We start from the raw sequence: 13,064 nt of genomic DNA on the forward strand, positions 1-13,064 counted from the left end.
GTTCATTCCATATCACACTTCCTCGTCTACAAGCAGCAAGGAACTTACCAAAGTCTTAAAACTGAAGACATATTCTTCTGCTTGCAGCACCTCAGAAGGCCCCCAACATAAAATCAACCTTAACATTTTCTAGGACTGAACACAAGTTCAAATGGAACAAGTTCAAAACAGGAGCTTGTCAGTATGCACTTCTGGAATCTTACAAGTGCACTGAAACATTCATGATTGGCATGTTGAAACTGCTACATATTTAAATGCAATTTCTGGACTATGAGAAGATGTACTAAATAGTGATATATCATAAGCTTCAGTTTTGGCAATAACAGCTTTCACGTATTCATAGGATGTGGCATTATTCATTTCCACATAAAGCATCTCCTTGCATGCAGCAAGGAGTAAAATTTATATATGTGGTCAAGTATAACAAATACCTGCTGAACTGGGGCTAAAGCGTGCAATTAAAAAACAGGCTACCTTTCATTTGTGTGGAAAGAGTAGGCATGAACCAGCACAAATGCATGACTTTGAACAAAATAACAATCATAGGTTTCTTGTGTTTACTATGCAGAACACAGCTTTACAAGCTTCAGTTAAACCAAGTGACTGATGCATTCAGCTGAGTACTCTAGTTCTTTCCCCCACGCTGTGATCAAACCAGAGTTCTCTCCGTGCTGCACCTGTGTACATTTCCTGGAGTTCCTGAGGACCTCTCACAAAAAAAAAACCCACACACCTTCCAAACTGTGGTAAAGGGGAGTTGCCCTGAGTTTATTCTGGAGATGGCAGAAGAACCCTACAGAACTCTCGTCAGTTGGGTGGCTTCACCTGCCCTCTGCCTGAAAAGCGGGACAGAGTTACAGGCTTCAGTAACCAAAACAATCTGGCTTCAGCATATATCTCGAGATTAAACTCCCAGCTTTTGTTCAAAAGAGTACTACATCTGGGTGAAAAGGATGTATACGCACAGTAGCTGCACTAAGCAGCAGCGGGAGAAAAGCAGAAATTATTTCCAGAGAAAGACAAGCCACTTGCCAGTTTTGCATTTTAGTTTGCAAGTTTACACTGAAATTTATGAATTATGGAAAGCAAAGAAAGATTTAAAAGAATTTAGAAGTGCTTAAGTAAGAAAAAAATCAAAGAGTCAAAATTATGCTCTAAGTTATTTTATTAATTTTACATTTTAAAAAATAAAATTAGCCAATGTTGGCACAGCTTCCACTACACAGCAAAAGAAACTTTTTTTTTTTAAATAAGTTTTGGGACAGGAAAAACAATCCTGGGACAACACTACATGCCAGTCTCTTGGAACCAGAGTAGATAGTTCTTTTTTCCCTGAATATGCATTCAATTCAAACCTCAAAATATATTAGACCAATAAAGTTACTTTACTGAATTAATGTGCAGCAAAAAAAGCAAATCAAAGAAAATATGTAAACAATTTATGTCTGGAAGTAAGCAGTTTGTTTCGCGATGATTCACCTCTTTTTTTCTCTAATTCAACTTTCTAAGATTTTTCCATCAAGCTCTTTAAGGGGTAAATTCCACATGGAGTAATACACAGACTCTTGTGATCACTAAGTGCAACATTAGCAACTTCTTGTCAGTTGGCATCTTGTTCTGTAGTGGGAGAGACTGATGAAGGGCTCCCCAGAAGTCTAATACAAAGTAACTTTCGTCACCATCTTCTATCCCCAAATTAATTGCACTTGTTCCTTCAGCTGAAGTAACTGGATTCTTAAACAGATGTTTGGTTATCTGATTGCATTTTGGTTGGATTATGGAAGTTCTGGCACCACTGTCATTCTTTAATCTAAAAATAGGAGCAAAAGGAAGAAAAACTGGTGAAAAATGAAGTACTAATTGTAAAATGATCACCTCTTTTTAACATGGTACTGTTAAACATGGGAAAAATAATTCCTTTTGCTCTGAAATTCTCTGGAACAAGTTTACAAGGACTAAAATAGTAACACCTAAACAACAGTTTAGTCTCCAGTTCCACAAATATCAGACATCATAGATCTAAATATCACCTAAATATCACCCCACTCACTGCAAATTACGTTTAGTTAAAAAAAAAAAAAAGAGAGAGAGAGAGGGAAGGAGGGAGAGAGAGAGAGGGAGGGAGGGGGGAGAGAGAGAAGTGCAAGATCAAAGCCCTCATTCTGGATCCTACTTAAAACCAGATACCATTAAAGCACCGAGCCTCTGGTAGACCAGAGAGAAGCCTGAAATTTTCAAGCTCTAATTGCACATTTTAACATTAAGTGACTTAGCTTTAAGTCTCAGTACCAGAACTTAGTTAATGTAACTAAATTTCTCTCCCTCTGGTCTAGAATTAGAATTTAAATTCTAATTAAAAGATCATAGCGATATTTTTTTTCACATGACAGATAAAGGGATATTTTTATTTTTTGCTCCTAATACAAGGTAAAGCATTTTTATTTAGCCCCACAGCTTCCTCCCACTTACACATGATTGGATAAAGACTAATGTATACTAAAACTGTGAAGAGCTATTTTTAACTAGTGAGAGAGGAAAAAAACATACAAGATTCAAAAGTTAGAAACAGATAAATTTTTGCTTCTTAATAAATTGAACAGAACTGTGGCAAGCTGTCCTTATACCTTTCTGAAGCATGGCCTCTTTTTCAGCAAAATAAATTCACTTTTTAAAAGCTAAAGGGTATAAAATCAACTTTGTCGTAATCATAAAAAATAAATGCTAAATGAAGTCAACACTATTCCTTTAGAGTATAGAAATTCCACTATAACAACAACATACCTCTGTGATAACTCCTGCAGCAATAGTAGAACCACTGTAGCGTAACATAAACCTCCCAAGCTCTTTAAAATCTTTATACAACTCTAGAGCAACAGGCCTTTGAGTCTGCAGTTCTATTAAAGCATTCTGGCCTTTAGTCAGGAACCTGAAAGTAAATAAGCAGAAAACTATTAGAAATATATGCATGTATAAATGAAAACTAGAACAGTGAGTAAATGGAAAAAAATAAACTTGTAAAGCCAAAAGTATAATGATCAAGCTTGATTTCAAGTGTAACCCAAGGCACCAGACTGAAAACTCATTCACCTGGAGCACACCTTTTAAAAAAGCATCTGATTTTAATTTAAAAGCTTCCAGAGAAGGGCATCCACCGCAACATTTAGAAAATTATTTAGGATATAATTATCCCATTAGCACCTGGTTTTTACAAGCAGGAGAAATCAGTCTTGTTTTAAACCTCAATCCTAACACTGAAGATCCAATTCATTATTCTGTGGAAGTCATGACTTTTCTTCTCATTACCTTTCAGTAACAGTCTGAGCCATGCAATTTCTGGAAAATTATTATTCTGATAATGTTGCATATATCAAATAACACCTCTGTCCAAATACAGCTTTAAATAACAAGAGTGACGTTCCCATAGTTTAACTTGTATGGGAAGATTCTTTGTTTTTCTCTGATTGACTGTGTATTAGAAGTTACTTTAGACAGTAACCCATCTCCAGAATTGCACCAAGGTTCCCACACTGTTTCAGGAAGAAAAGAGATAATGCATGTCATTTTACTTCTCTGGTGCTCAGCACTCATTAAGTGGAAATACAGTTTTTCACTTTGAAAACCACTCTGAAATCTAAACATGAACCAACTATAACAATGAAAGCATATTTTTATGTCCTTATAAACATATTATTGCTTCTTAATAGAACCAACCTTCTTGCTACCAATATTTTAACTAAAAATCAGCCCATTTCTTGTGTAATCATTAACTATTTAAAACACTTACTTAGGCTTTTTCTTTGTCACTTCACCAGTGCTTTTGTGCAGGACACTCAATAATCTTCTAATAGTAGCAGGTTCACTTACGGTTTGATAGTGTAAAAGCACCTAAAAATATTTTTTCAATTGTTAAATATTATAAAATAATCAGAAATCCTAGGTGTTAATACTTGAAAATATCAAGTTTCTTTAAGAGTGATCTTTAAAACAAAATCTTATAAAAATCCTCTCACAGGAGGAGTTACTGTATTCAGGAACTGATTCAATTTATTAAACTGTGTGTTCTCTGCCAATATGACAAAAAGGTCATGTACTAGTTCATCATAACTACATTTTTCATTCTTCAGTGTTTTTTTTGTGTCATGTCATTGCAGTTCTGTAGCATGAACTGATTCCCCACCCCCTTACCCCGAAGGTATCTTATAATCAAGTGCATCATTATAGTCCTATAGGGTACGTGCTTTCAAAAGAACAGTCTAGCCTGGCTCAATGGTGGAACAACGTGTTCCCCGAAATGTTTAGCTAGGTATCAGAAGTCAGTAAGAATGTGCATGAGCAATCCTAAAGCACCTTACATCCTCTTCAAATTGCAGAAAAATCAGTTTCTGCTGGAGGGAGGGAAGCACATATGGACAATAAATGACTCTTTGTATTAGGGGGTGTGGGAAAGAATGTGGAGAGGAAAAGCCCTGAGCAACCTGTAATGAAAGTAAGAATTTTCAAAGAGACTTACAGGGAATCCTTTAGTGATTGGAACCTCAATATTAAAAATGAGAATCCGAGCTCTGAATCGAGTGCAAACTTTAATGGGCTCCTTGGGATCACAAAATACACAGCCAACACTACAAGAAATGAGAACAAAACTTGACATATATATCTTGATTTTAAAATATTAATTGCTTCACTGGAAGGAAAACAAACAAAGCAAAGACACCAACATTTTAACAGTAGCTTGAAAAAAATAATCAGGAACACCTTATTAAAAACTGTAACCTAATTAATTTCTATACAATGTCTATGCTGTTTTGTGGGCATGCATGAAGAGGTCTGTCTAGTTCAATGAACAATTACATCCATTGCTAATCAGTTTCTAAAAATGTCACCGTTTCCTGTGTGTAGGTACTTTTAAGAATTAGACTTTCATTCAGAGACTAATTGTTCCAGATCAACAGCATGAAATACTGCCGGGTGCCCAAAACTGCAGTGCTGCCGCCTGTAATTTAACTATTTTGTGGATAAATGAACATCATGATCAGGACTCTCAAAACTTAAGCTCTCCCAGCAGCACTCACTTCCAAAGAGCTTTACTTCTAATAAACTGAGTCACAAGAAGGCTGATGCCTTCGAGCACAAGAAGGCTCGTTAAGGTAGACTAGACACAGCTTTTTCAGAGCAGTAAATTTTAACCATCTAAAATGAAAGAAAAATTAATCCCACACAGATAGTGAGCTGCATGATTAAACCTACATATCAGATGTAATCTATTTTCATCAAAATCAAGAGGACTTAAAAACTTGTAGCTCTTCTTGACAAATCTATTACATCTCCAGAAGAGAAATGACATCAAAGAATTGAATGAAGGCTTGATTCAATTAAGTAGATTTTTTTTCTCCATTTACCAACGAGAATCACACACCATTGTGAAATAGAAAAAAAAAAAAAAAAAGAGCACAAATTTGCAAACTATCAAGACAAGGTGTTTTCCAAACAGTAGCTTGAAAGTTTCATGTTTGAAGTCCAACAGGAACGTAAAAAACCTATACAAATTATGGTTCCAATTATCTAGCCTGAATAACAATTGTCACTTACCTAAATGTTCAAGGCTTAGCACAAAACCTACAGACTGGAATAGACACAAAATGATTTGCTATGTCTCATTAAATATGTCCGAGGAAAAAAAAGTTCAACCAAAAGAAAAAGCAGCTGAATGTGTTGAACAAAGTTTAGCACCAACTTTGCTTCTGCAGTTTTGCCTATTGGTATGCAATGACAATTGTTTGGATGTGTTTTTTAGAATGATTTATGATTTTATAAGCTCTTCAAAAATCTTTTCTTTCATTTAGTAATACGGATTTATTTAATTCAGCACTTCAGATATCCAAGGAGACGTCTTAAGGAAAAAGGCTCTGAAGGTTGCCAGTGTCAGCACGACATACGACAGCTAACAGTATTCTTCTGAGGTTGCCGTTGTACATATAGCAGATGTTTCCAACGTTTGTACATGCAAGCCAGGTGATATGTATCACTTCGGTTTTAAATATCCTGGTAGCCACATCATTCTTCAAGTAAACCGCTGATTGTTAAGTGTAATAGTTATAAAGCTTTTCATTAAAAACAAACCGTTACTTAGACTGAAACTCCGTTTTGCTCACTTGATTTTGATGATATCCATGCCGGTCAAAGTGAGACTAACGTGATCTCCTGCTGCAGCCCAATCAACTGGTTCATCATGCAGTGTGATTCCTGGAAATGAGTAAGAACAGAACCTCACAGTGAAGTACCTAGGTTCTGGGCTACAAACAAACAGCTCTGTTCGGGCCATTTGTGCTTCATCAACCATTACTCATCAATTTTCAGTATGAATGGGTTGAGAGTAAAAGCTTTTTAACTGAGAACACTGAGGAAGCATTTTTTCTTCCTTGGTGAGGACTCACTATTCTCTCACCCCACCCTGCACAATAACATGGCTTTATTTAAGCCAGAAGAGGGGACCTGGCACTTGTCACACAGCGCAGATGACGCAGTCCTGAAAATGCCGTAGTACTAATATCTCCGTGTCTGCCCCACCCTTCCTTTGAGGCACATGCACACCCTAGACCGCATCTTTCATATACTTTAATGGTACTATGTCAACTTTCATTTACCTTAAGTGGGTTTGCTGACTCTTTCATAAAAAAGCGTAACATGCCTTTCGTTCACAACATCGCATCTATTAGAAAGCATCATTAAAAGTCATTTTATTCTGACTTCTATGTATTTTAAATACTTTAAAAGATACCCTGGCTGGTAGGTGAAGATAAAACTAATTGTTCCCGATTAAAAATTCTGAGGTTTTTGGTAGACACCAAGATTGATATTTCTCAGCAAAAAACACTTCATAATTACTGCATACATTTTATAGGATCTGGTTCTATTTCACTACAGACTGTATTTATTTATTTGCAAATGTTTCCAAAACCACTTGTCAAAGCCATGCCAGAAAGCATCATTCAACTACAAGCATGTTAAGCACTGCTTTTTAAACAGCGTTGATAATTATTTCACATATATGCGTCATTCTCACAGAATGATAAACGAAGTTCAGTTTCTTGAAAATGAAAAACTGAGATTCTAATGTGCACACTACATTAATATATTACAATAAATTAAATTCTCTCTTCTTTACAATAAATATAGATAATACATGCTTAATGAACTAACACTCCTTATCTTCACCCATGTTTCAGCCATATGAGAGAGCGGAACACAAGAAAACCATAGACTTGTACCATTGGGGATTCTCAGACCAAATATGATCTCCCCCAAAAATTTTTCCATACCACTTCCCCCATTCCCAAAACTGATGGGTGAATATAGCAGTGCAACACCTATTCTTATACACACCACTGTAACGTTCCTGTGCATTGCAAACAACACGCGTACAACAGTATAAACAGGCACACTGAAGAGCTGCTCAGATTAACACTAAGCAAGCTGGTTCTGGAACAGAGCAGAATAGTGACAACAGCACACTGCTGAATTCAGGCAAATAGTTACCTATTCATTTATTTTAAGGGCTTCATTTTTTATTCATTGATCCATGTAGGAAAACCGTAATTTTATCCTTCTGTTTGCATATGGAACAAAAACAGCTTTGCAGCACGAAGACAGAAAGCTAAAAACAGGTGAATACTCAGTATCTTGACTTAGCTATTTCTCTTTTCAGAAATCAAATGTATTAAAATTTAAATCCAATTTCGTTCTCTTTTGTTGTTGCTCAGGACAATTATATCCTGAAAGTTTGTATATTAATGAAAGGATTAGTGACAAACTGCATAGAACAAACAGCATAAAATTAATTCTCATGCTTTTCCAGATCTAATTTATAAGATTCATTTCTAAAGGTTGTTCAGTATCTTCACACTTCCTAGCAGCAGTAACACTGCACAGCAAAGCTGAATATTAATGATTCCTGTACTGCATTTATTTATTACAGATATTGCTGGAATTCAGAAGTTTTTAAAGTTTTCTCATAAAACAATGTCAAAATTATAAGGCCATAACATCTGGAATATCTGTTATGGCAAAAAAAAAAAGGTAAAAAAACATGCAAGACTTTGCATACTCTTCATAGACATATTTATACAGACACAGTCACATCTAAAGAAATTCGTTTTATGCTTTCACATTTTATGTTTGACAGTTAGTATCAGTTTGACAGTCTGTTACCATTTCAGTAACTGCTTCTAGCCCAGTATTGACCTGAAAGTAAACACGCTTCTGAAGACTGTACCTTTTGCAGTGCAAGTTTCATTAGGAGGCATTGCCAGAAGTCGTTCTCCAACTTGAATATAGCCTGCTTCTATTTTTCCAGTCACACAAAATCCTGATCCTTGGTCTGCAATAAACACAGTAATAATTTGAAACAACTTCGTAAGGTCAATTTCCCATCACAAGCTAGCCCTTGAGAAATGCATAGATAAGTTTTTAATATAACGAAGGTTTTTTTTTCCACTGTAAAGAGTTCAGTACTTGCAAGTTAGCCAGCTGTGCATCATAGTGAAAATGAAACATTAAATTCAAAACCTCTAGATCTTATGTTTTTGAGAACTAAGGGAGAAATATCCTTCGTTAAACAGATGTAGGAACATGAAGAAATATTTTTTAGTTTTTCAATATTAGATTAAGCCCCTTAATTTCTAGGGATTTTGTTTAATTCAGGATTTCCTCACTATAAGTCCAGATTTAAAAAAATACACCACAGTCATAAAAATTCTCATGCATACAGGTGCAACTTCCTATGTCATTTACTCTTTAACTGAGTCAGAATCCTACATGCTCTGTCTGCATGTTTCTTTTACTCCTAGAAAATAAAAAAAAAAAAGAAAGATCCTGTCTTATCCTGTCCTATTTAACAGTAGTTGTATCTGTGGATGACTTATGCACTTCTAAGTAAAAGATCTGCAATTTGTTTTTCTTCTCGAATGTCCACATACCTTACCAATATGTTCATTGATCAGCAATTAATCAGTTATTTTTAAAAGGTGTGCTACACATCCACATTTATACATATACACCTTAAGAAATTCCCCGTCCATGTAGCATGTTTGTGGGTGTGTTTAAAAAGAATCCTCTGCAGTGATTCTGCAGACATTTTCAGTATCAATGCAAAAAGCAAATATATCTTTTGTCAAATATTAGAAGTCAGTGATCAGCAAGCGTCTCAGTTTTTTAGTGTGTCCTATTAATCTTGAGTCTCATACCACCAGCTCTTTCTTTTCCATTTATCGCTATTATTGATTAACATTTCCATCTATCGAGCTGTAAAAATATTACCAGTATGCCTGTGAGCTAATCTTCCTCTATTCATTCCAGAAAACAAGACGAATGTAGTCAATTTACAAATGACATAGGATGTCAAAAGAACAGAAAACTGGAGAAGTAGATAAAGAAAGAATCCACAGATCATGGTACATGTGCCACCTCAATACAGTACACAGAAGAACCTGAAGCTGGCTCTACAAGCATATGCAGGCAACCAGAATCATGAACTGGTTCCTGGTTCCCGGTTCCCAACCATCCCCAAGCACAATCGAGAACCAATTCCTCTGTCACACTACCACCAGCTCTGGCTTGGTAAATCAACGTGTTACTTGAAGCCTTGCCCTCGCACATGCTGATTGCTTCTTGCAGAGTGCCAACTTCCTTCACCTCCCCAGGAGATCAATGCAAGTAAAAAATGCATAATGGCTGACAGAGTCAGGGCCTAAAAAAGGCCTGATTTCTACACACCATGATATATGGGTGCTGCCAGGACATATTTATTGTTCGGGATACTTGGCAATGCTTTCTAAAGTCATGTCAAGTCACATCCTAGACAGCACTATATAATGAGCTAAGTGGGGATTCAAGGCAAATGAATTTACAGATACTTCTTGGGTCAGGAGATAATTTGCCTGGAGAGAATATTAGGAGAGCTATGGTGGACAGCAGCCAAAACCAGGCCAAGGTAGATGAATTGTGCCCGTGATAACCTTAATAAAAAAAAAAAAAAGAATTTTCCAAACTACAAAGCAAACTCAGCACTCTCACTTTTTACACACTTCTATGGAATACTTCTGACTATGAACACACTGGAATAGAGCTGAGAACAACTGTTGCTTCATATAGTTGTACCTGTAGCTACTTCCTCTGGTAGCATCCAAGTTAATTAAGTTTTGAGATCACAAGCTAAGAAAAAAAAAAAAAAGTACCTAAAAGGCCACATTTAGTGATGAACCCTTTATCTGTAAATTGAGTTTCTTTCCAAAGCCAATATTTGTTTGCTTGCTTTAGCAAAAAAAAAAAAATTTTTCCAGAGTGCAGATTTAATCAAAATTGCTCATTTTGTGAAACTTAACTCAACACAAAAATGATTATTGCAACAAAGGAGTTGTGATATTATTTTGAAAGATCTCAATCAACAATCCCAACACAGTTTCCCACAGCTCACAAATACAATGACAGCTTTAATGACAAAATTAGTGTAACACAATAGGGTAAATTCTCACGTAATGTTTCAGTATTTACCATTATGGGTTCAGTATGCTAAGGAAGCTATATCCCAAGGCATGCATAACGTGTAGTACTTTCTCAAAGACCCCAATCAGAACATCACGGAAATGATTTTTCCAATTACAATCAGTATTTTGATCTGGTTTGTTTGTACTTCCCCTATAAACACCCTATACATAAAGTCAAATTTCTTTAAAAATACTGATTTCAATAATATTATTTGATTAAATGTATTTACAACATTTCATATCATGCCTGTCTGTCATTTGGTTTGCAACATTTCTCAAGGTACCTGCAGAAAGTTTCTAACGAGATCGGTGCATTTAACTCAGAAAATATCAAGTCTACTATGAAAAACCTTAATTGGTCAAGGCATTCTATTTTCTCCGGACAACGGACATAAAAATAGGTTATAGTTAGTTACTGGTTGTCCATATTTATATCTGTGCTAGAGAATAGCTAACAGCCTTCCATTTTTTCCTTGGCTGGGTATAAAGTCTTATTAAACAGTTATAAAAATGAACCTAAAAGGAACAAGTCAACCTTTTTTTTTTTTTTTTTTTAAATCTAGGACTGGAGGGTAAAATACCTCAAAGTTGCACCTGCAAAAATTCAGAGAAACATTAGTCCAGTTAAAAAGAAACAGTTTGGGAAAGAAGAACTTCAAAATCTTGTACACAGAATCACCAACTTATTACATAACCAATTAGGAAGTTTGTTGGTTTTTTTTTAAACACACAAATGTGTTTCTCCTTCAGTGTTACCACCTAAAATTCCAAAAACAACAGTGCTTAAAAAATTACTATTCCTGTTCAAGTCTACTGATAGCCATAAAGCTCCTATTTAAGCCATATTTTTATATCATTTTTCAACTTTTGTGTGTTAAATAATAATGACATGCTGAAAACATTAGAAAAACAACCAACCTTTAAAAACGTCAGCAACACACAACCTAAATGGTTTATCCACTGATCTTTGTGGTGGCTTGAAAGAATCTGCAAAGAAATTGATAAGACCTTTTAGAATTTCTGTATTTAAAGTACTCTCTCATAAACATATTACTTCAGGATAAATCAACCATATTGCATTCCAGAAACTTTTCCCCACATCTTCCCCAAAATATATATATTTTGGTACACACAGGACTAAGATGTATTTGTTTTTAAATTGTACTCACCAATTTGCTCTAACAAACACTTTCCTGTATACCACTTTGTAAGGTCACTTGACTGACTTCTTGTGACTAGATTTTCACCACCAAGACCACTTGTTGGAATATAAGCCACATCAGATTCCTAATTATGAAAATAAACAGAAGTTATTTACACATTGTTAACAGCATCTTCTAGCAAAAGCAAGGGGTGCATTTTTCAGTATTACATTTCTAAGATACTAAAAGATCAGTTAGCATATTTTCCACTTCCCCTGGAGAAGGCAGATTACTTGGTGGATACGTTTCCTCTCTGTTCATCTTGTTCCTGATCACAATGCTCCAGCAAGGAGCTAAGAGATATTTTAAACATGATGACAGCAACATTAACAACTAGAAACTGAGGTTTGAGTAACAAGCTCCAACTATGTATCTGACAAGCCTGCTTCAGTTTGAATTGCTATTTTATGCATAATGATTTCAGGGAGGCTGTCATCAGTCTAAATGGTTTGAACTGAGGAAACATGAGAAGTAAAATCAAGAATGGCAAATGGACAAAGTTCTTGTTAGTTCATAATCCACACCAAGACCTGCTCCAATATAAAACCATCTACTGCCATTCATGTAATCCTGAACATTGAGATAAGCAATCCTTGGTCTGTCCTGCTTTGCAGAAAACAATCCCAAGAGACTACGAATGATGTGAATTACCCCAAAGATTCAACAGGCCTAACAAAAATGATGACAGAATGAGCAGTAAAGAACTGACTTATCCAAGGCTCAGCAAGCACCTTACCAGTAAGAAAAGGAATCTGTTATACTACCTGCACATAGTAACAGCAGGAAAGTGACCCAAAATAACCCAACCACGACAACAGCTCATTCTACTCAAAGGCCTGAACAAAGACCTCAAATTTACATTACCTTAAAGCCAGCTTGTTTAAGAAATTGGCCAAGCTTACTGGTAATTTCCTGAAATCTTTCTTGCTGCCAATTGACCTAAAATAGAAAATAGTTCATGACAATAAAACTAGATTTCTAATGACAACTTAAACAGCAGTTGCATGTCATCAAGTCTGTAGTACCAGTAGGTGTTCTCACACACAGGATCCATGATGCTGTAAATATGAGATTTCCAGGTGGGCTGACAGTTGAATAGGTAAGAACATATGCATTAACAATTAATGACAGCAATCAACACACCAACTAACTTGCAAGCCCCTTTAGTTTGATTTGTCCTTAAAGAGCTTTTTTTGTTTGTTTTGTTTTAATACTTATACAAAACAGAACATTCAGATTCGACAATATCATATATGACAGAGTAACAATCTAAAATGCAACCAGTAATATTTAACACACTTCACAGGTTTATATAAAGTTCTTG

The 13,064-nt window shown here is 35.6% G+C and overlaps 1 protein-coding gene across 2 annotated transcripts in view; it reads right to left on the minus strand.

Annotated features, from left to right (window-relative positions):
• Positions 1-1,150: 1,150 nt before the first annotated feature.
• The window catches only part of HBS1L (HBS1 like translational GTPase), a 61,445-nt gene continuing 49,531 nt past the window's right edge, over positions 1,151-13,064 (minus strand). For both annotated transcript variants that reach the window (XM_040550973.1, XM_040550974.1), the window contains 9 exons: positions 12,605-12,679; positions 11,708-11,825; positions 11,457-11,525; positions 8,270-8,374; positions 6,150-6,240; positions 4,511-4,619; positions 3,785-3,885; positions 2,782-2,926; positions 1,151-1,810 (listed from right to left, as the gene is read on the minus strand). In XM_040550973.1, coding sequence (XP_040406907.1) covers positions 1,799-1,810; positions 2,782-2,926; positions 3,785-3,885; positions 4,511-4,619; positions 6,150-6,240; positions 8,270-8,374; positions 11,457-11,525; positions 11,708-11,825; positions 12,605-12,679 — 825 coding nt within the window. In that variant the 3' untranslated portion in view covers positions 1,151-1,798. The remainder of the gene's footprint in view (positions 1,811-2,781; positions 2,927-3,784; positions 3,886-4,510; positions 4,620-6,149; positions 6,241-8,269; positions 8,375-11,456; positions 11,526-11,707; positions 11,826-12,604; positions 12,680-13,064) is intronic.

The sequence above is a fragment of the Cygnus olor genome, chromosome 3 (genome assembly GCF_009769625.2).
Source record: "Cygnus olor isolate bCygOlo1 chromosome 3, bCygOlo1.pri.v2, whole genome shotgun sequence".
NCBI classification, from domain to species: domain Eukaryota; kingdom Metazoa; phylum Chordata; class Aves; order Anseriformes; family Anatidae; genus Cygnus; species Cygnus olor.